This window comes from Lissotriton helveticus, chromosome 9 (assembly GCF_964261635.1).
Source record: "Lissotriton helveticus chromosome 9, aLisHel1.1, whole genome shotgun sequence".
Lineage (NCBI taxonomy): Eukaryota > Metazoa > Chordata > Amphibia > Caudata > Salamandridae > Lissotriton > Lissotriton helveticus.
The window spans coordinates 949,687,921-949,711,515 of record NC_136070.1 but is presented as its reverse complement, the minus strand read 5'-3'; the positions used below and the strand labels follow the sequence as shown (position 1 = coordinate 949,711,515).

Genomic DNA, 23,595 nt, shown 5'->3' with positions numbered 1-23,595 from the left:
GGCCGAAATTGCACGTCTATATGCAGTAGCGGTCACAGTTACACCATCCAACAGACTGGTCACCGAAGTACTTTCCATTTCCGGTACCTATACCGAACCAATCAAATGTGGCCAAGTTCAACAACGCGGCTCCACTCTGGTCCGCAAGTGCCTTATTCCCTTAACGAACTAAGCTGACACGATCGCAGCCTATGTCTATTTCCGGTTCTCATACGGAACCAATTACCATCAAACACATCCGGCCAAGCATTACCACGCATCTATGCGTCTGCACCGTGTCCGCAAGTGTCTCATTGCTGTCTCTGACTATTTCCGGTTCTTATATAGAACCAATAATCATCCGGCGAACCCTGACAGTATACATCCGGCGAAGCCTGACAGTGCGGTCTCTTTCTGGTCCGCAAGTGGTCTACTTATACGCACCAGGCCGATACAATCGCCACCTTCCCCTCGGCTCAGATACTAGACCGAGGCAACGACGGACAGGTTGGTGGCGTTTTCTTCCAGCTTTTTCCAACTCGTTTCGGAACCATTTTTCGTGGAGCCTTTGCACTTCATTATTCCATAGCCGCTGCTTTGGAATCTTTGTGCCCGTATTCTGGGATGGCTCATACACGGAATATCTTCGGTTCTGATTGGACGCATATTTACTATGCCTGCTAAAGATCGACGAATGGTTGCTCCTCTCTTCCCTGTGATTACACACAGGTACATCACTGAAGAGAATTGTATGAATCTTTACCAACACATATATTTTTGAGGCACCTCGTCTTCATTACCAATTAACGCTTTTCTTGCCTCAAACTGCCTTAAGGAACTGCCTATTATAACCAATTTGGGTTTTTACATTGATTAGAAATTATGACCAAGGGAATTTCACTATACATATATGGTTTGATTCACAAATGCAATTCATTTTTTCCTCCCCATGTCTAGAGCGTGGCCTCTTTGACCTGAGCGAGCGCCAGGCGAGGTGAGGCCTTCTCCATACCAATTATGGGTGAGTTGCTTTGTACCAAAGTATGGTATGATGATCCACACATACACTGATGTCTTCACTTTGGTTACATCTGCTTTGTTGTGTGTTTTCGGTTTCTTTTCTCAGGAGAGTTCTTGTCAGAATGATATGAGACTACCATATCTACCGGTAGGTCTACATTACAATTTTCTTTATTCACAGTTGCAGTAGTGTATATTATAGGTCCTGACAAAAGCCCTGTGAGGCTGAAACATGTTGACCAACTATTATCTATAATTGATAGTAATATTTTCCTACACTATCTTCACTCTGCTTTTAATCATGCCGTTATGTTGATCACTCCCAATAAAGTTGTTCTTTGGCATCATAACAGGCATTTTTAACATTATCACATTTTTTCTTTACATTCACAACCTTTTTTGGAGCACTGCAACCATTTTTTCTTCAAACCTACCAATATTTCCTGCTGGCTGTCTATCTCACTGGCGGATCCAATACTAGCATTCCTCGCAAGAGATCTGATGAGGTGCCTAGTGGATACCAGTTTTCCAACTATAACCAAGATGATGATTTTCCGCCAGCGGGTGGGCTGATGGTTATTCTTATTCTTATTCCATCTTACTCTCTCTTTGCTGCTTTTCTCTCCTCAGAACTATTACTTTCTTACACCACAATTGAGTGTTTGATAGTTTCTCTCTATATAGACCCTTAGCATCCACTTTTGTGTTGTTACTTGTTAGCTTGGGGGACAGGATGTAAGCTGGTCTCTAAATACTCTTTCCCCTTAGACCCCCCTCACATTGCGTTTCCGTTGTATAACCATGGGAACCCTGTCCGATCCAGGAGTCTTGCCCTAAGTGCTCCTGTTGGCTAGTATAACCTCTGACACCTCAAAAGATATGCATTATGCAAAAGGACAGAGGGAGAGACGCCATCATTCACAGATTTATTTTCAAGTGAGGAAGAGAAACCGCATTGCAAAAATGGTCCACCCACCTATGCTGAGAGATCAGAGTTTTCCTAACAGGCACAGAAGTATCTTTAAAATGGGAGGAATTAATAACCTTCCAGAAGGTGTCATTGTCATTTGTTACTGGCTGCTCTAACTAGGTCCAAGGATCAACCCTTATACAGGCCTTCTAAGTCTGCAGAGCTTTTTTGTAACCTGTTCTGTAGGCTTGTACATCAGCCCAATTTCATGGTGTCTTTTTAAGGTCAGTCATGAGATTTCTATGTTCTGGACAGCAAGCAGAATCAAACCACGGGCTCTGCTTGGCCTTAGAAGGAGGCACTGAGGCGGTCAAAAGTGTTCTACAGATCAATTTAAAGTACTCTTGATGTTATACCATCAACATGTTGATCTAAGCGTACCATAACGTCTTCGTTGCCTATAGGACAGTAGGTCCGATAACAGTTGCATGCGTTTAACATTAGCCAATTTTAACAAAACCCCTTTAATTTTACCAACTGTGTGTTCTATAGACCTGATCACTGGCAGAGTTAGTTATAAAAGAAAAGCTAAATGCAAAAGAGCACAACTCCTCTTAAAAATAATAAAATAAAGGGTGATAAAAGCTCCTCTGAAGCGAAGGGACATGCATCCACAGACAACATATGTTTATAGTTAAACAAAATGCTATTTAGTGCATAATTATAAGAATCATGATAAAAATGAAACTGATCCCCCGCTAGCATTTGAGATTCCAAAGCATTGGAAGATAAATGACAAAGGCAAGCATCAAAATCGCCAGTCCATAAAAGGTACCAGTTTTTGACCTCAACATCTAGAGGTCTTCCCAGTCATGGTCAAGTAACTTTAGAATATCTGAATTCTGGTGGTTAAATGTATTATAATGAAAATAAACCAACAGGATATTATGGAAATCAACATTATATACAGAGAAGTTAGAAATAAGGGGAATCCAAATAAGACCATGATACTTTGCCTGGGAATGGAAAAAAACCTAAAATGGACAACCCTCGCGTAGCCATAAAAGATCTAGACAGAATGGCAGGAGTATCATATGTGAGGTAACTGTTGATATGAATGTCTGAAGGGCCCATGTCTCTTGAAGCCAAATGAGATCAAACCTCTTGAAAAAACACGACTCAATCTGAATCATCCAGTTTGGTGCCACATTCCAAGAAATGAAACAAAACATATCTATGGAGACTTCAGGTTCAAAGGCCAACTAACATTAGAGTTAGAGATTGGAGAAGATGGACCAGTCACTTGACTAATTGTTGAAATCTTGTATGGAACAACAATTCTCGAGATACTATTCTCAAGTTTGTCATTATCTTCCAGTGATTCGAGGGGGAGCAAAGCTGTTAAAAGTCAAAATGTTATAAACACTGGACAGATCACACAGATTCCCACTAACCAAGAATGTATACTGTAAATTGTGACAATCTGCCGCTCTGTAAAAGTAATCCGGGGACGCACCCTGATCTTACTATAACAAAGAAGAACATTTCAAATCGATACAATAGATCACAAGCAAAAGAAGCTTCTCTAAAGTTCACCACAATGCAGTTGCCTTCACTCAACTTGCACGCTTTGCACACCCAAAGCACCATTCCAACCATATTTTTTTTCATAAAGACGGAGGGTGGGGCCCAAGTGGGTGACTTAATTTGTAATTCACGCCAGACTTCAATTTGGTCGCCTCTTACAGTGGGAACACCTTAAAGAAGAACAACATTAGGAGTAGCCTCTGGTGGTAGCTGTAATCAATATGACATACTTAAATATGTTGGGTGCATTATGGCAGAAGCCAAGGCAGTAGCAACTACAAGATTGCTCTTTGGTAGAATAGACAGTAGGTGCAAATGATAGTTGGTGCAAAAGTACCACATGTAATTTTTTTCTACATCCACGACATGAAGAGAAGGGGTAATTGCATCAAGAGGCGATTTCATCCCAGTCCCCAGCTGACCTTGTTATGCGACAATTGATATGCATTGGGAGCAAGCCACCTTTCAACTAATTACAGATTCAATACAATTAGATAATGGGGACTCAATGGCGTTGAGCTTAACAAAAACTGAGTCAAGCATGCTCTTCCCAGTGCCCACAAATGTCATTAAACGATTGTCCAGCTGCTCAGTTAACAATGTTACAGCAAATTAAACAGCTCCCTGCTAGTCATGCCAACTGACACAAATGAGGGGCACATCTTATTTAAAGATGTTATCTTCTCTTGGAGAAAATTGGAAGTCCCTGTTATGGTTGTAGCAGACTAGGATCGCTGAAAGGAAGCTAGGGGGGGATTTGCTTAGGTTTTTGTCTTTTTATCAACTAGTAGGGATTTTGACAAGGCAAACTTCATAGCTAAATACAATCAAGTTAATAAAGTACACAAGGTGGAACATTGGTTAACCCACAATCACAAATTAGAAGATCTAAAGTGGGGCGGTGTAGAAGCCATATCTCACAGTATTAGAGGTGGGAACGATAATACTAAAAGGAAGAAAAGGGAGCAGTTCTATATGTCTCAATTTAACAACTTTAGAACAGGACTCAATAATAGAGAGGAATGGGAAAGATTAATTTTATGATATTACTTATATACACTGCAAGTCCAAAAATATTCCCATACTGACTATTTGAAACTAAGAGGGCTCATCTTTGATTAAAAAGTAGGCGATGTGTGTAGACTGTTTGATGTGTTCTACAACATTTCGTAAGGAATCAATAGGGCTCTGAAACTATCTTTGGTATTGTAGGTTTAAATGATGTACATATGTCCAGAGGTGTGTTTGGAATAAATATATTACGATGATTGTTCTGTATTATAATAGATTAAATAAACCATTCGATAATTAAATTGTGGTCAGATAACAGTTGATTGTGCATATGATTCACTTGGTCATTTATTGTATAAAATGCCAAACGAAACCGATAACTGGACAAAGTCCGATTGAATTATACTCTGAGCCAAAATCAAGACAATTTATCAATTGTAATGTAATTTTTTAATTTTAATTCCTTGTATAGATTCCATGGAGAAAAGTATTGTGCATGAATGTTGATTGTTAAACATTTTTGAAAACAAACCAGACTGTATACATTCTCTGACGAGGTTTCCCCAAACCAAGATGGCTGCCACTATGGGAGCTATATAGGTTTTGAAACAAATCACCAAAATATAAATCTAGAGTAAGGATTCATTAGACCGTAATACCAGGAATAGGCTCAACTAGAACAATTTAGAGCAGTAAGAATAATTTGCAACGAGAAAGTACCAAGATCACCAGTGGTCGAGTCAATGACAAGCACTTCCGGGTCACCGGACTCAATATTTTCGTACGTGTGGAATTTTGTACCTTTAAAAACTCGACAAAACTAACAGCCTGATTCATGTACATGCCGTTTTGCGTGTCCCTAATAGCGAATCATAGCGATTCGTTATTGAGGACACGCAAAACGGCATTCATGTAGGAATTGCTACTTAAATAGCGATTCCTACATGTTCTTTATTTGCGAGTAGCAATTTGCTACTCGCAAATACTCCCCATTCATTCCTATGGGCCAAGAGGCCCATAGGAATGAATGGGGATTTGCGAGTAGCAATTTGCTACTCGCAACTAAGATAGCGATTTTAAGGGTGCCAGGGGTGTCCAAAGGACGCCCTGTAGCACCCCTAAAATGCACTTTTGGACAGGTGTTGCGCACACACATGTCCTAAGGACATGTGTGTGTGCTACATGCAACTTTGAAAAATGCTTTTAAAAGCATTTTTCTGAGTTTTTGCTATTTACCGACAGGTCTGACCTGTCGGTAAATAGCGGCCCCAAAAGTCCAAAATCGCTATTTTGTTTTGTGTCATGAATAGCATTTGAGGAATCTCTATTAGAGATTCCTTAAATGCCATTCCACGCAAATATGCGAATTCTTACATAGCGATTTTTGCATTTGGTATCATGAATACCAAATGCAAAAATCGCACTCGCAAAGGGCCAGATTCTCAGAATCTGGCCCTTTGCGAGTGCAATTTACCTACATGAATCAGGCTGCTAGTCCCTACCAAATTAACACGGTCCAATGACCGAAGGTATGGTTTTAGTTGTACGATGTAAAATAAAAAAGTTTTTTGAAATTCATATGCCGATCGGCGCTGGACTTCCGGGTTGAACCAGGAAGTGGCAGTATAAATACGCCGCCTTTCCCACTAGACTTCTTACTTCTTATCGAAATGAAGGGAACAGCACGGAGGAACAGGGAGGCCGTTTCCAGACTATAAGGTATGTGAGAATGCGAGTCCTATAGATGATGACTTTCACACAGAGCAAGGGAATGCTCTTTTCGTCATATATGAAGTTAAATCTTTACAATGACTATACTCTAGAAACTAAACTAAGTAAATCCTGCATTATTGGAACATAAAGCATTCAGGATTTGGTATGTGTGGCTTATAAAAAAACGAAAACCAGGCATTACATGTAATTATTAGGGGCATTGCCTACTAGAGTTTAAGTTTCTGATTTGCAGAGATATCTCCTGTATTTTTAGATAACTATCTTATAGAAAATGCTAGACTATGAAACGACCACTGTGTGGTGTCCGATATCGGTCTAACAAACTAGAGAGCTGTGTGGAAGTGATACCTATAAAGTAAAATTATCAGACATTCATGCATAATAGTGCCCTGCAGAAACTATAATTAGAGTTTTTCCATACCTATATCTATAGATATCGAAAATCCTGTTCATGAAAATATCCGGATGGGCGGGGAAGACTGATTAATTCAACCGCACCCATAGACCATACTCAGACTAAGCTGGTGAGTAATAAACCATGGGACACTTAGTAAGATGAGGAGAATATCAGGTCTTACAATTAGGCACAACGCACATGAGATTTATTACACGTGATCTTTCTACACTTAGGTCACGAAGAAAGACTTTTTCGAAATATTAAAGCTGTCTGAAAAGGACCCATTTCTATTGTCAGCGGTGGTTCCTCCGTGCAGTGAGATAATATTGAGTTCTATCGTCAAGGTAAAGAAATTAGCCTTTGGTACAATACTTATGGTAGTCCTGGCACTAGCAAGAAATAAAGGGGCACCTCTGTTTCTGTATCCTTTACAGACTCTCTTTTTTATAAAAACAACGGTGATAACTATTCGAAAAGTTCACATCAAGTTGGATAGCAATTGAAAAGCTCTCTCAACCCAAGATACAGGTACATTCGGCCATATCTTCGAGAACTAACTTAATGGAACTTGGTATCCAGCAGTAATATCCTGGGGTCATATAGATAACATAAACAAGTCTATTACCGGGGTTAGGTAGAAGAATGGGATTAACATAATGTGGAGTGTCTAGATAATAGTTTTTAGGGCTCGCCTGGCGTTGGAGCGCGAAGCGCTCCCGCCAGCGAGTTCTATAGCCGCCTTGATCCCTGTCAAGGGAGTAGCAGCTGTGAACGAGCCCGACACAGAGCTGGGAACGAGCCGACTCAGGTCCGTGAACGCGCGGAACGTCAACGTGCACGTTCACGCGCGTCACGCTCCTGTCCTCCCGCGTCTCTGCCGAGGCGCGCTCCAGGCCGACTTGCGGTGTGAGTCACAGCGTGTTCCAGCGGCCGGAGGTAGGTAAGTGAGGGCCGGGGGGGGGCGGCGGGATTTGTTTGCTTTGTTGCTAGCTTGTTTTAGGACTTGTGCCCTGGAGGCAGTCATGTCTGAGGGATAGCTCCTGAAGGTGGGGGTCTTTTGAACCTCAGTCTGTAGCTCTTCCAAGGAGACCGGGAGGGAAAATGTACTCAATGTGATAACTTAAAAAATGGTTATGCTGTGTGTCATCTTGCTTTTGGAGGTGGACGAGTCTTTCCAATTGAGTTTGTTGGTGTCATCGGCTGTGGGTCTGCAGAGGATCACTCCACTACCCCAAGCTCCTTAGGTTAGGGCTTTCTGGTCCTGTCATAACCTGTGGTGGTTGCGCCCATACCGCGCTCTATTCGGAGCAGAACGGGGCAAAAAGATGCAGAAAACCCCATATGGCAACAGGCCGCAAAAGGTGGAAATGCAGGTATTTCTGACTTACTGAAATGCAGCGTGCGATGTTTTAAGATTGCCCCTGTGTTTACAAGCTCTTCTGGGACCTTCCTGATGACGTTGTCAGGTGCCGGTATAAAATGGCTGCTAAGACGCGGGGTAGCGTGTACTATTCGTAGTATTTCCAGAATAGCGTGTGGCCGGCAGTGTTATTGGTGGCGTGCTGAGGACGCTCTGGTCTACGTTGCTGAGGCCGCTCGTTGTGTTCGTTTCCTCGGTGGGGGTGCCACGTCAAAGGAGCAATGGTTTGGAGTTTGGGAGTTTACCGTGAATGCTTGTTGGGGCGCGATTTCCTGTGGGAGTTTATTAATTGCTCGGAACACAAGTCGGGTACTGGCACTGCACGCAATCTACGAAGCTACTCAGTACTGGTGTTAAACTGTGCATATATTCGACTCTCCCTTTAGATCGCCTTGCTTTTGGACTCAGACACTTGCAAGTCAGCACTTATATGGGAGCATTGTACACAATGATTGGTGTGAGCTCATTCTTTTTTAATGCAGCTTAGGCGGGGGCTGAAATGCAAGTCCTGGGTTTAGAGTACTTACCTTGAAATGAATCTGCATATTTATAAAGCTGCATAAATAAGTGGGTACTAAGAGAAATATAAGGGTGTAACTGCCATAAGGTTTTGGCAGATCGTATTTCTCTTATACTAAGCCTACCTATAAGAGTACTGAGAGTTCAACACTCTTTCATGTTGGTGGGCAAATATATGCTGATTTCCAGGCACACTAATACTGTTATCATGTGACAATGTGTACATGACTATTCAATGCTGTAATAGAATGGCTATAGCCACACATTGCTTTACAGGCATTTACAGTTCATTTTTGTTTTAAGAGTGTTGTCTTGTTTAGTCAACGCTTGCTTCCACACAAGCACTGTGTGCCCGTGCAGGTAAGAGCGGTGGGCGGTGGGGGAGGGGGATTTCGACAGACGACCACTAGGGAAAATTAATGATTTATTTAATTTTCCCTCATGGTCGTCTGTCGAATCCCCCCCATCCCGGCCTCACTGCCCCACCGCTCTTACCTGCATAGCCCGCGCTGACTGTGTGCCTGCTTCTTAGGTCGAGCCTTTAGCAGCGCGCATGCGCTGCTCTGGCGAGACTTTATGTAAACAGTAAAAGGCAACTGAACTACTGAGAAGGGGTGTCTCTCTGTACGAGTCTGTTCACCCCACCTTGTAAGGCTTTTAGCGCATAATTCACTAGCATATCATCTGGAATCTTGTGTTTAACCATAGGCATTGCTGTGTATCATTCACAACAAAACGTGACCATTGTGTGTGTTTGTCAAACAAATAGATATATGTTCATGTGTATACCCCCGTTCAGGTTAGTGTAACCAAGGGCAGGTGTGAGCTGTGCATTTGCGTGTATCAAAGGCAGATGTGAGCTGCTTCCAAGTCGTTTTGAGAACATTAAAAGATATGCCTCGGTGGGCAGGTTCTGCTAGACAAGCATTGGCAAAGCCAATAGGTCTTGCCTTTGGGACCTTATAAGTGTTTAGTTATCCATCACAATATCCTTGGCTAAACACATATAAGGTCCCAAAGGCGAGACCTATTGGCTATGCCAATGCTTGTTTAAAATGCAGGGCATGGAAAAAATATAGTACACAATGATGCTAAAACACTGTTATTCACTTGTAGATACGGAGTCAAATGTCCTTAATGTCCTGATGAAGGTGTCAAGATTGATTAGCACAGAAACACCGCGTCGACCTTTTATATTTTGACTGTATTTGACCTTTTATACTTTGACTGTATTTTTATTGTGTCACCACTTTAGGTGGTATTTTAAATGTTTTGTATTATGTTTTAGAATGTGACCAAGTTGGGAGGCTAAAAATTAATTTTGCATACTTTTATAATTCTATGTAGCAGTGCTATTTACTCTTGTGTACTTTATTAACTTGATTGTATTCAGCTATGAAGTTTGCCTTGTCAAAATCCCTACTAGTTGATAAAAAGACAAAAACCTAAGCAAATCCCCCCCTAGCTTCCTTTCCGCGATCCTAGTCTGCTACAACCATAACAGGGACTTCCAATTTTCTGTGACTGAATATTCCCCTCCCTGGCATATATGACAGGGGAACCTCCCTTTCTTTGAGATCTTCTCTTGGAGTACAGTACAATTTGCCTGGCGGGGGAGGGGTGGGGGGACTAATCAACAAGGGAGCAATAGCTGAGCCAATTAACAGGGCCTCGAAATACACACAAGGGTTGCTAAAAGCCCAACAAACTGGTATGTATTTATCACACCAAACCCAGAACCAACACAATGAGCCGTAGAAGCAATTACAGTGTTAAGAGCTTCTGGCAAAACGTGCTGTGTGACTCCCCGTCTCTCTTCAGTGGTTACAGTCTCACTATTAATCTCCCCCATTGCACTGGTCAAAAAAGTTGCCATGAAGGATGGGGCAGACATGCCTTATCACTCAGCACAGCGGAAGTCTTTCTTTTGGTCAAGACACTTGTGATCCTATTCAAAATAATGTCCTCATCTATAACAATCAAGAGGTGTGGCCCACCCAGCCTCTGACTGGCACGTTCAGGTTCAGTAATGGTCTCTGCCTGGGTGCATGTCTGAGTCTTAGAGTCCTGACCCAACAAGCAAAGCATGGGTGTTGGAGTCCTAGCGTAAGACAGAGAAAGTCATGGTGTCAAGTATTAATACAGCCCAGTTGAGAAACACTCTTGCCAATATATAAAAAAAACTGCCTAAGCAAAGCCTATTTAGGTTTCCGATGAAGCTATTGATGTTGAATTTAGTAGAGCAATATTTCTCACGTGGGAGGCAAGTCTAACTTATTCAATAGCAACATAGCGCTCCTAGTATCACACAAGTATACAACCTACTCCTGAATCCCTTCACAAGTATAAAGCCCAAGGAACTGCATGAAGCACAAAAGATCAAAAAGGAAGAATTACTCAATGTCTTAAGATACTGCTATTCCAAAGACAGAAAAATAAAAAGCTGTTTTCTGTTTCCAATGTGGAATTGTGGCATTCACACACACCCCCCACTACTAAGAGCATCACATAATCCATTGGCTACCCCATATCACAACAGATCTCGTAGTCGTAATAGGGCATAAAGCAATTTTGCTCAGCAGAACAGAATATCATTTAAATAAGATTGTCTCCCATTAACACATGTCAATTCAAAAAAGGTAATAGCTGTTGAGCTCTAAGAAAGGACTATCAATTCCCAGTAAAACATAACCGGTCTTGTCTATCACGATTCCACAGTAATTATCTCCTCTTTGTCTGGGAGAAAAAATAGCACTAGCCATTAAAAATGTATAAATACCTAGTCCTGAACATCCTCAGTTTTAAGATCAGCTGCAGCATCAGACTCAGGGATGGCTGGGGACAATGAGGAGATTTCTGAAAGAAGTGCTCAATAATTTCAAGAACTGCCCCAGAGAGTGTCACTGTAAATGGATTACACTGCATACTTTGCCTTATATGCCTCAATCTGGACTGATAAAGGGCATTTCCTGCATACAATATCAAAACATACCAATGCATCCAAGGCATAAATCAGCACTGATTTACTTTTTAACTGACTTGCCATTCAGCCCTTCATATAACAGCAAATATCGAAATAGTCATATTGGGAGCAAATTCACATCTATTACGTGGTTCAGGTATTTCTTTTTCCTAACTGCAAAAGTCTTAGAATTTGAATCCTTACTCCACAGAACTTTAGCAGAACAGCATTTTTCAAAAGCCAATAAAAGTTAAACTGAGCTCCGTTCCGTCCCAAAGGGCTAATTAAATGTATACATTACAAGCAGAACACTGACTTCCTTGTGGAGGTATGCCATGTTCCAAATGCATCAAAGTCTTCATACAAGTCATCAACAGACATGTTAAATATGGTGATGCCAACACACAATTCTACTCTGCTCTCTCAGTTGTACAGAAGGGTTCGACCATGTTACCCTAACTTCATAAGTTAATAATGCCACAGTGAAGCAGTGTTGTTCTTAGTGATGTAAGTAGAGTTCACACAGCATATGTGTTCAAAGAACATTTATTATCCAATATGAGCAAACTCAACAATGACCAGCAGCGGATGTCATCCGACAGCAAGAGATGGCAACAGAAGGCCTTTTACAACCTCCCTCAAAGTTCTAGGACCCTAAAAAAGATAACATTCTAAATGCAATGGCTTATTCCCTGCACAACACACCTTTCCCCAAACCAGTAAACCCAAAGAAGTAGTTTAAATACCTCCAGGGTACTTAATACTGAAACATTCACCCATAGAAGAAAAAGTGACAGGAAGACTTCCTTTTATTCAACATACGCCTCAACACACTCATATACCCTACCAAAATCAACCTCAGCTTCTTTGTCGTGCTGGAAGCGTGCAACATCAATGTCCTCTGAGTCACACCCACACCCTAAGCGCAAACTCAGACAGAAATCAGGACCAAGTAAAGCAGACAATGTCCACTGGCCACCCAACAAGAGCAAGCACAACACATACTTTCCACGGACTCAGAAATTGAAGATACAGCGACCAACACAACATCGGAATGAATAGTAACACGACACTACATTCCGACCTCAAGGTCATATCACTGAACGTAAAAGGGCTGAATCATCCTGTCAAAAGAAAGATCTTAGACTACTTAGCAAAGACAAAAGGAGACATCATCCTCCTACAAGAAACCAAACTATCAGCAGAAGATGCGGACAAAATCAAAGCGCGCTGGATAAGCCACACAGCCTGCTCACCAGCAGTAGGGAAAAAGAGGGGGGTAATCGCCCTAGTGAGCTCCAAATCCAAGATAACAATCGAAAGAGTAGAACACGTCGATGAAGGTAGACTACTGCACACAAGACTGAAAAAAGGAGAAGAAACAATATCGGTAACCAATATTTATGCACCAAACACAGATGACACAGTATTCTGGGAGGGGGTAACCAGGAAGCTAGAAAAGCACCACACAAACAGCCTAAACATCGTCGCAGGCGACTTCAATCTAGTCCTAGACCACACACTAGATAGACAGTCACACTCCAAGACTAGACCACCGACCACCCACAACACCCTGAAAAACATCTGCAATAGATTTCAGTTACAAGACCCATGGAGACTACAGCACCCAGACACCAGAGACTATACCTTTTACTCCACCCCGCACAACACCTACAGTAGAATTGACTACATCGTCATCTCTAAATCACACACACACCTGACGGAACACACAGACATAGCAACTAGAACGGTCTCAGACCACTCCTGCATTAGCCTTCATCTGTCAGGGAGACATAATGACCAGACTACCCGCAAATGGCGGTTCAACAACATAACGCTAGCAAAGAAAGAGGACAAAGATACGATTGAGGGCGCAATCAAAAACTACATAACGGAAAACGACACAGCAAACACGAATCCGAAATGCCTGTGGGAGGCCCTGAAAGCAACCATAAGAGGGAACCTGATCGAAATGAAGGCCAAAAGAGACAAAGAAGCAAAGTCACAGCTGAACAAATTAGAAAGAGACATCCAAGTACTAGAAGCAAAACATATAGAAGACACCACAAACTCAGACCTCCACCTAACGCTCACAAGCAAGAAATATGAGTACAATAGAATCCTCAGCGAAAGAGCAGGTATGTGGATCAAGAAGTACAAACAAATCAACCTGTGCAAGACCAACAAGGCAGGGAAAATACTGGCATCATACCTCAAACGCAAGCAAAGACAGCACTCCATAGCAAGTATCACAGACAAGCAGAACAAAACGCACACAAACCACTCAGAAATACTACAAACCTTCAGAGAGTTCTACGAGGAACTCTACACAAAGGACAACAACATAGATGAAACTGGCACTACAGACTACCTAAAAAGACTCAACCTACCCAAGCTACCCGATGAAGAAGCGAGAAAACTAGGCCAAGACTTCAAGGAATCTGAAATAGCAAACGCCATCAACGCACTAATAGACAACAAAGCACCGGGACCAGATGGCTATACAGCCCCCTTATACAAAAAGTTCAAAGAACTTCTAGGCCCAGTCCTGACTAAAGCATTCAATCACTGCGCAGAAGAAGGCACAGTAACAGAAACAATGTCACAAGCCGATATTATAGTCATCCCGAAAGAAGGCAAGGATCCACAATGCCCCAAAAACTACCGCCCAATATCGCTAATCAACCTTGATTGCAAACTATATGCAAAAGTACTAGCCACCAGACTTAACAAAATACTACCCCAGCTAATCGTAAACTCACAAGTGGGGTACATGAAAACCCGCATGTCGCATGACAACACCAGACTCCTATGTCAGGTGATTGAACACTGCTCTAACTCAGTCAACCCAGCCGTTGCCATCACGCTAGATGCAGAAAAAGCGTTTGACAGGGTCTCCTGGCACTTCCTCGAAAAGTGCATGCAAGAGTACAACGTAGGGAGCGAGTATACGAAGAAAGTCATGGCCCTATATAAAAATCCAACCGCAAAAATTGCCATTAACGGGGATTCATCCGCCCCGTTCGAACTCAAGAGAGGCCCGAGACAGGGGTACCCACTATCCCCGCTACTATTCTTACTAGCACTAGAACCTCTGATCACGGACACCCTGGCAAACAGAAACATCACAGGAATAACAATAAACAACGCAACAGCCAAGATTGCAGCCTACGCAGACGACCTTCTAATTCTGACAAACAACCCATCCGAATCCTTACCAGCACTCATGAACACAATAGAAACATACACCAATCACTCAGGCTATAAACTCAACAAGGACAAATCGGACTGCATGCCACTCAATGTGCACACAACCAGAGAGGCAATAGGGAACATTGGGCTAGCTTGGCAGCCAAAGGCCATCAAATACCTGGGCATCCAATTGAAAAGAAGCCTAAGGGGCACTCTGGAACTGAATGAGTCACTCACGCTGAAAAAGGTAAAAGACCTACTAGACTCATGGTCACCCAAGTACATCACATGGTGGGGCCGCATAGACACCATCAAAATGATGATAACACCCATAGTCAATTACCTAGCGGACATGCTCCCCCTGCCCATGAAGACTTCCACAAAAGACTAGACCTAATGATCAACAAATTCATATGGCAGGGTAAAAAAGCGAGGATAGGCCTCCGCAAGCTGAGACTGGGGAAAAAACTAGGCAGACTCAACCTAGCGGACCAGAAAACTTTCCAACTAGCATTCATAGCCAGACAAGGAATACATTGGTTGATACCAGGACAAAAGTACACGCCAACGTGGTTAGCCATAGAGAAAGCCATGCTAAACAACATCACCCCACTAACACTACTCACGGCAAACAAAAAATCACTCAACAACAACCCGATCCTAAAGTTCACGAAACAAGCACTACTGAAGTTAGACCGCAACCTAGAGGTCAGCATCAAAAACTCCCAATGGGAGAACAACAAAATCAAGTACAGAGGTAAAACCTTAGACATGTGCACATGGAAAACGAGAGGGATTCATTTCCCAACATAACTAGAACAAGAAGGAACACCACACACCTTCAACATCCTGCAAAGAGAACACAACCTACCAGACATGGAACTCTACTACTTCCTAGCCATAAAAACAGCCTTAACGAAATCAAAGCTACACAGATAAACCCCCTCGATCTTCCAGCTCATGGAGAACATAAACAAGATGAGGCACCAAGTCTCACTGCTGTACAAACTACTCCGACCAGCCATGTCTAAGCTCAACGATAAGAAAGTGGCCTACTGGGAAAGCCAAACTGAGACTAAACTGTCCGAACAGGAAATACAAATTCTTTGGGCTTCCCCAACTAAGAACATGATATCTCCAGTACTCGCACAAACCAAATTCTGGATACTACACCAAGCCTACTGGACGCCAGCACGCCTGGCATCGGTAGGTCTAAAAGACAACGACACCTGCTGGAACTGCAGATCAGGGAAAGGAGACCTAGAACACCTCATCTTCAGCTGCTCCAAAGTCAAAAAGTTTTGGAAACAGGTGCTAGATTTCACTAACAAAACACTAGGCTGCACCCTGAAAGAGTAATTCGCCACCATAGTGACAGCACATATCTCACAGGAAATTACGAGCCCAGAAGATAAGGACCTCCTTGACTTTCTCCTCACGTCGGTAACAAAAACAATTCTGACAAACTGGAAGGACACCTCCAAGGCCACCTTCAAAAGCTGGCTCAACTGGGTGATCTTCCTAAGAGGGGCAGACACGACCACCCTCAGAAACACGCCAGGTAGACGCCACTGCAGAGCGATGTGGTCCAAACTGGACAACCACATGGACACCTTCAAACCACCATAGGCAAAGCGCCTCTCCACATCCATCATGGAAGAAGTGAATAACATATCAGGAGGGCTCCATACCAAACAAAGACACAGTCGCTGTATAATAACCAGGGCCAAAGCTCTACTCATCCGACCAATAGACCTGTTTTTTCTGTCTAAACCAACCGCTACCACTAGACGCTTTCTGTTATATGTTATATGTTATAGGTTTGTTTCGTGATTTTAAGCCAGCGACGAGAATTTAACCATAAGCCAGCGACGAGAATTTAACCAAGAATGTGCAATTATGTGAAAACTGGGTACGAGGCTCCAACTGAGGGGGGATTGCGCGGAGACCGACGTTACCTGAACTATTGTAGTAATGCTGGGACATGATGGGCTGACATGTATGTAATGAAATATTGAGTGCTTTGATTAATCACGGCTGGAGATGATTATAGTTTAATGACGTTTATGGAAATTTGCTTGTATGATTAAGAAATGTCAATAAAGGTTTTTGAAATTAAAAAAAATAAAAGAATATGCAATTATATGTCGGTCAGTAGCTGTATTGTGTATCCTGTAAATACCAATAAAAATATAATAAAAAAAAAATAAAATCAACCTCAGTTTGTAGTCCTCAAAACACTTTATTTTTACATAAAAAAGCAAAATAGATAGGCATAATAAGAAAGACCAGAGATACAGAAATACAAGGGTCCACCGACACGGAGGCATAATATACAGCAAATTAGGATATCAGAATTTAACAAAAACAGTGTGGTTGCCTTCAAGAGTGTATAACAAGATTAAAACGTATAGAATATCACGGTCCTTCACACAAAATAAACTCCCTCTCTGCACCCCAGGTTTTTCCACACCACGACATTACATCCCACAGAACCATCTAGTGGCCTTCCAAAAGCGTAACTCGAAACAAAAAAATTGGGAGGGATCCAATGTCCTTCGGTCTATAGGCTATCAGTTGATATCTTTAGATCATGTTATCCCAAGAAGCTCTCCGGACAGACTGTCATAGACTACAAATGCATTTTTCATCAAGAAGTTCTGTGAGTAAAATTAAAGCAATAGAGAACTGAATAATGTATTAAAACTTGTAGTGAAAATTGTTAACTTTATGCGTGGCAACGCCTTAACCATAGACTTTTTACAGCAATGCGGCAGGATTCCGAAGCAGAATATAAAGACCTCTTGATGCACACTGAAGTGTGATGACTAAGCATAGGGGAAGTTCTGGAGGAGTTCATCGCTGTGCTTCCTAAAACTGAACACTTTGCAAACAGTAGAGGTCAATCATTCCCAGAAGTAAAGGATGTGAAATGGCTTATAAAGCTCCATTTTCTTTCAGAATTATTTGCACACTACAATGCTCTCAATTTGACACTGCAAGGCAAACAACAGCTTGAGTTCTCCATGATTAATTGTATTTAGTCATTTGAAAGTAAGCTTGTGCTATTCAAGAAAACAACTGGATGATGCTGACTTCACCCACTTTCCAGAAGTGTTGGGTGTGACTCAAAGGTTACCAAATGCACAATAAATCCTATCAATGCTAAACCTTGGTGTATGTCTGGAGGACATTTCTGTGGGGATCAGAAGGCGTTTTTCTCAATTCAAAGCCCTCATCCCTCTGTTCAGGTTGGTAGAAAACCCCTGGATAGCGAGTGCACTAAATCGTGAAGTTGTTAACCTTATTGGCATGAAAAGAGCGCAAGCAGAAATAAAGCTGATTGACTTGCAGTACAATTCAGCTCTCGAAATATCTTTGAGGCAGGCACCAGAAGAATTCAGAAAAATTGTGCCTTCTGATAAACCTTATCTTCTTTTTAAAGTGGCCCAGAAAGTAATTTGTATAATTGGGTCAACATATGTTTGTTTAAGTTTGTTTTCCACAACGGGAGAGTTGAAGAGTAACCTCAGACACAAGCTTACAGATTTGCATCTGGATCAGCTCTTGAGGCTTGCAGTTTCAGACATAGTACCAGATTACAGGACACTAACAGGAGACATGAAGAGTAAAATAAGTGCCTAGTATATCTACCTTTAATTTACCTATTTCTCTGAATTAGTTAAACTGGTGCTGCATTGGGCCTGTGCTGAATATCCGGTTGATGAAGATGATCATATAATGACTCATAAGATTGCTATGCTCGGATGATAAAAATGTATTATCAAAATGTCAATAGAATGCGTTTTTAAAGCGTGCATATCTCTGAAAAGTCATGCTATGGTTTAAAAAGCTCCTCTTTGCAACTACAAAACTACACCTGCTTTTGAAATACAGCATAGTCTAGTAATGTTTTGAAAAGGCGATTTTCTTTTTACTCTAGTAGCCCCACCCGCAGACCCATCGATGCGGACCTCGGCAAAGAAACAGACTGTACTATTGGCCCCCGAGAAAAGGTTTGGGAGTACTCATTGGTTAGGCACTATGAATACAGACGTTTGCATTGGAACAAGAGTAAGCAATAAAGGCAATACGCTGGACCCAATTGAAAACAACACTCCTGACTCTCCTGCACCCTTAAACCTTGCATATCCAAGAACAACACGTATGAACTGGAAGCAATGGACATATGGTTGCTTTACAAACCTCTCTGAAAGAGAACTGGAAGCTCAAAGCCGCACAGAAGGGATACAATGTTAGAGTAACTCAAAACACTGAAAATTGCAACAGAAAATAAAACAGAAGTAGAGCAAACTGAATATTGGTTTGGTCTAAGGCAGCCTAGCTCAAAAGGAAGAATGGCAACACAGCACCAATGGGTAGAAAACTAATAAAAGTCTGAAAAACAGAGTGAACATATCCTACACAAGCATAACCAATCATGATAATATGCACCCTGGAATAGCGTGTCAGCAACATTTGAAAATTATGAAAAATCTCAAGTCCAAGAACAGTGTAACAAACATGGTTATACTTTAGGATGAGCAGGACTAGGAAATTTAAATAGAAAACATAATCTCCTCAAATAATTTACAAAACGAAAATCTTGCAATAAAATAAATTGTTGGACTGCCAGGGTTGTGATACCCACGGATGGCAACAAGCACCAACAAGGATTAAGTGAAACTTGGATTCTTTGCAGAAGTGCTATACCTGACAAATACAAGGCAGCTTAAACCAGAAGCACCACACAAACTAGCAATAAGAAGCCCAAAAGTCCACAGCAAAGAAAAAGCATTAGGTGCAAAGACATAGTTCTAAAGAGAGACATTTTGGATGGATTGTTACAATGGAAACCATTCAAATGGTATGATGGGATCTCTTTTCTAGTGTTTGATGAACAATACAGAATAGTTTAAATTTACCAAGTGCTAACGTGGTGCCTGAAAATTCAAGTAGGGGGGGATGTTGCAAGCTTCCGCTGCAAGGTCAAAGAGTTTTCAGAGTAGCATTTTGTAGGTACAGCAGTCCAAAATAGGCAGGGTTTGCAAGGTCTGACCTGGAAGTTATTAGGACATTTGTTGCTGAAACATTATGGGGAAGGAGAAGACAAAATTTTAACTTTTTACTGGAATTAGTAAATTGAACGACTTTTTGGTGGGAATTTCTGACTGCCCTCGCTTTCTACCAGGATTTAAAAACATGCAAGAACAGTAAAGAGACTGAAAAGGATGACACCACAACTGTATCTAAGTAGCAACATGATAAAAACATTGCAATGCCAGTTCAGGCCCTAATTCTTAAGGCTGAATGTCCTACAAAGCAAAGGAATAGCCACACTGTCAACTATATGTCTTGATTATACAATACTCCTTCCTCTTGCATTTCTTCAGTGCATTCTTCCGGGGTTCCCTTTGTGTATCCTACAGATATAAAAAAATAAAATCGCCACTTCTTCTGTTCAATCCTTTCACTGTTTTGCAAATAAGTAGAATTTTGTTTTCAACAATTAACCAAAATGGTTTATGATGGGTCAGGAGACATTACAGATTATGTTTTATTACGTTTAATAAACTAAATGGCTGAAGAGAAAAACTATAGTTAGTCATGGGAAACAAACTCTTAAAACTCTGACCCTTTGTTCCTGTTCCTTCATTTCCTTCTCCAACATCTCAGACATATAACTGACAGCCAGGATCACATGAGTCACACCAGCCTGTAGAAAGAAGAAAAAGGCAAGGCTGTGAGTGATGAGTCTGGTTCCTCTCTGCACCCACAACCAATCATTCACCAGCGAGATACAGCAGTTAGAATGCCATAATAAAACGCATACTCTTAGAGTTTACAAATACGATTTTAGCATTTGCTTAAAGTCAAAATTTACATGAAGATTGCCAGTGTTCCCATCATGTTCATAAGGGTCTTGTGAAAGTGTTCCATCAACCCAAGGGCTGGGAGGCGGTAAGCCATGGAGAAGTTGTAGGCCACTTCAGCTCATTCCCCTATTCCCTCTCATGTATCAGATACAATTTGTACCCCTATCAGAAATCTCCATCCTGGGCAATTCAAGACATGAATCAATCCCTAGGAGCACCTTCACGGCCAACCAATCCGTTGTGCTTCTCAGAGGTACTGCCTAAGGGTCCTTAGTAGCATGGTCCACCACAACCAAGATGTACTTGTTGCTTGATGCAGAATAGGGTAGGGGGCACCATGGGATCACTTTCCTAATGCATTTCTGCCCAAACTGCATACTTACTACAGGTAATGATACAAACAACACTGAAGTCTTAACTCCTGATTCACCACTCACTTGAAAAGCTGATCAAGCTTTATATATCCACTCTGTGTCCTGGTGCATTGCCAGCTTGTAGAACAGAGGATTCTTTTTTATGCCCAAGTGTCCCATTTACACAACCTTATGAACCAGTGACAACAGTAGTGGAACCTCTAGCCTCTGAGCACTAGAGGATCATGTAGTTTGGTATTAACTCCTAGCTCAGGATTCAAGGGCTCGCTGTACACCAGTCTGTCGTCCCAGCCGATGCAATGCCTTCTGATCACTCCTTGACAGACCTGTGCCTGGGCTACGTCTCCCAAAACCCATAAATGGAAGGGACCTTGTGCTCAGTCCTCCAGGAGCAATGACTTCAACACATGAGTGCCTGATCCTCTCACTACCCTTCTGCCGTCCTTGCCAATGTTGGGTGGACACAGTCTCCTCCAGAGACTGATGTGCAGCCCATGCCTTATTAAGCACAGCTGACATGGTGAAAGAAATGTAAGCTTCTAGCCTTGGAACTAACCCGGGTGCAGTGAGGTAATTAATTCAAAGGCATCAGGACACTGTTTTCATCCCTTCCCATCCACACATTAATCATGGCAGTATAGACTTCAACCCTGACAAGCGGATACTCCACGTCATCTCCGCTGGTCACTAGGCCTTCGCTACTGGCACCAGGAAGATACTCCTCAGTTTGGAGACATCACAGTCTTGTAAGTACCAGTATTCCTCAGGATAGGAACACACCTCTTGGTGTTTGGGTTAATTTGCTTTAGAGCATATGGGTCCCTCTCCCAGATGTCCATTGCTACTACATTAAATAGCAGAGGGACCAACTGGGCCCCCTCCCTGGCATCAGTATGCTGCCGAACAGGCGCATAGCCAGTAGAGTATCCTTGGCAGGGCAATCTCTTAAAATGACCTTCTTGTCAATGGTTGACTGCTTGGCATACCCTGCAGCAGTCCTCTTAATGAATATGGACAAAGCTTTTGACTCGGTTAGCTGGCCGTACTTATTCGCTCTGCTGCAGAGCATCAACTTTGGCCCACACTTCCTCAATTATGTAAAACTCCTATATACCAACTGGACAGCTTCGGTCAGAGTCGCAGGGACTTCTTCGACTCCCTTCATGGTAGGTAGAGGCACCCACCAGGAATACCCAATCTCCCCGCTATTACATGCCCTTGAAATAGAACCCCTAGCAAACAGAGTACTCTCGGACCCCCTGCTGACGAGATTTGAATGGTCACAGGAGCCCCCAGACTAAGTTTCTCTCTATGCTGATGGTGCACTGTTCATCCTCACTAATCCACGATCCTCCTGCCCGCGTCTATTGCAGATCATTTGTATCTTTGGGGAGACGTCGGGATTGCCTACGAACGTAAGGAAATCATCAGTGTTATTCATGAGAGAGTCAGAGAGATAGGGCGTGGGCTTCAGATCTCAATATTGTAACAGATGGTTTCAAATATCTGGGCATATATATCACCCGATCCAGCTCTGGCCTGGGACCATAATATTGCCCCATTACTACCCAGTGTACGTGAGGACAGCAACATCTGGTCCCCATTGCCTCTCCCCCTTTTGGGCTGTTCAATGATCTATAAAATGGTGTCCATGCCACGAGTGCTCTATCAATTACAAAATTACCCAATCCCCCCCGACATGGTTCAGGCAGGCCAACACGGCCTCACACAGTTCTTATGGGACATTGGTGTTCATATCACCCAATGGGCGAGTGTTCAGTCCACTTTAAATGGGGGTATTGCTGTCCCAGACTTTCACTCCTATTATGCAGCATCTCACCTTCTCCTGATCAATGAATGGTGGTACGTACCATGGGCCGACCCCTGCGTACGCGACAGAGGGCTGGGCAAAGGGTGATGCCTCACTTACACACACCTTATATGGCGGCATTGGTAGGCAGTCACATCTCACATGCAACCCAAATGGTGTTCAGACTGTGGAAATAAACACTGAAACGGAAGGGCTGGTGGACCCGATTAACCCAGATGACTCCTTTGTGGTGGAGGGGGGCAACCTTTATGACTCAGGTGGCGTCCCTCTCAGGATTCCGTCAGTGAGATTCCATCGGCATCTCAACTCTGGTGGATATCATGCAAGGCCCAAATCTTAAATCCTTTCAGGAACTGCAGAATGATTTTCAACTGCACCATCAACAACTGTATACATATTTTCAATTACAGCACACCCTAACTCCCTATGTACAGGGTTTGCAGGAACTACCAGAATTCAGCCCACCTGAGGGCAGATTATTATGGGGAGCTCTGAGAAATCAAAAAATAAGACAAGTATATCAGACACACTTCCGGCCTAGAGACAGACTTGGCAGGAAGACATACCCACACTGGACAATGATGATTGACTGAGGTTCTGATGGTCCCACGTGAAGCGGCGATATTGGCCAGGCTGCGACTTCCTTCATAGAGTCTATTTCATTAGATATCACTTATGGCGCATGGGAGTCATTGCCTCGCTGAGATGTCCGAGGTGTGAATTGGCTGAGGGCACCTTTATACATACAGTCTGGGAGTGCACAACCTTGTTGAGCTTCTGGAG

At 42.5% G+C, this 23,595-nt stretch overlaps 1 protein-coding gene across 1 annotated transcript in view; it reads right to left on the bottom strand.

The window, feature by feature from the left end:
- The window catches only part of GMPPB (GDP-mannose pyrophosphorylase B), a 185,588-nt gene that overhangs the window by 121,797 nt on the left and 40,196 nt on the right, over positions 1-23,595 (bottom strand). Inside the window, exon 3 of the mRNA XM_078661210.1 lies at positions 20,367-20,447. Within this exon, the coding sequence (XP_078517336.1) occupies positions 20,367-20,447 (81 nt within the window). The remainder of the gene's footprint in view (positions 1-20,366; positions 20,448-23,595) is intronic.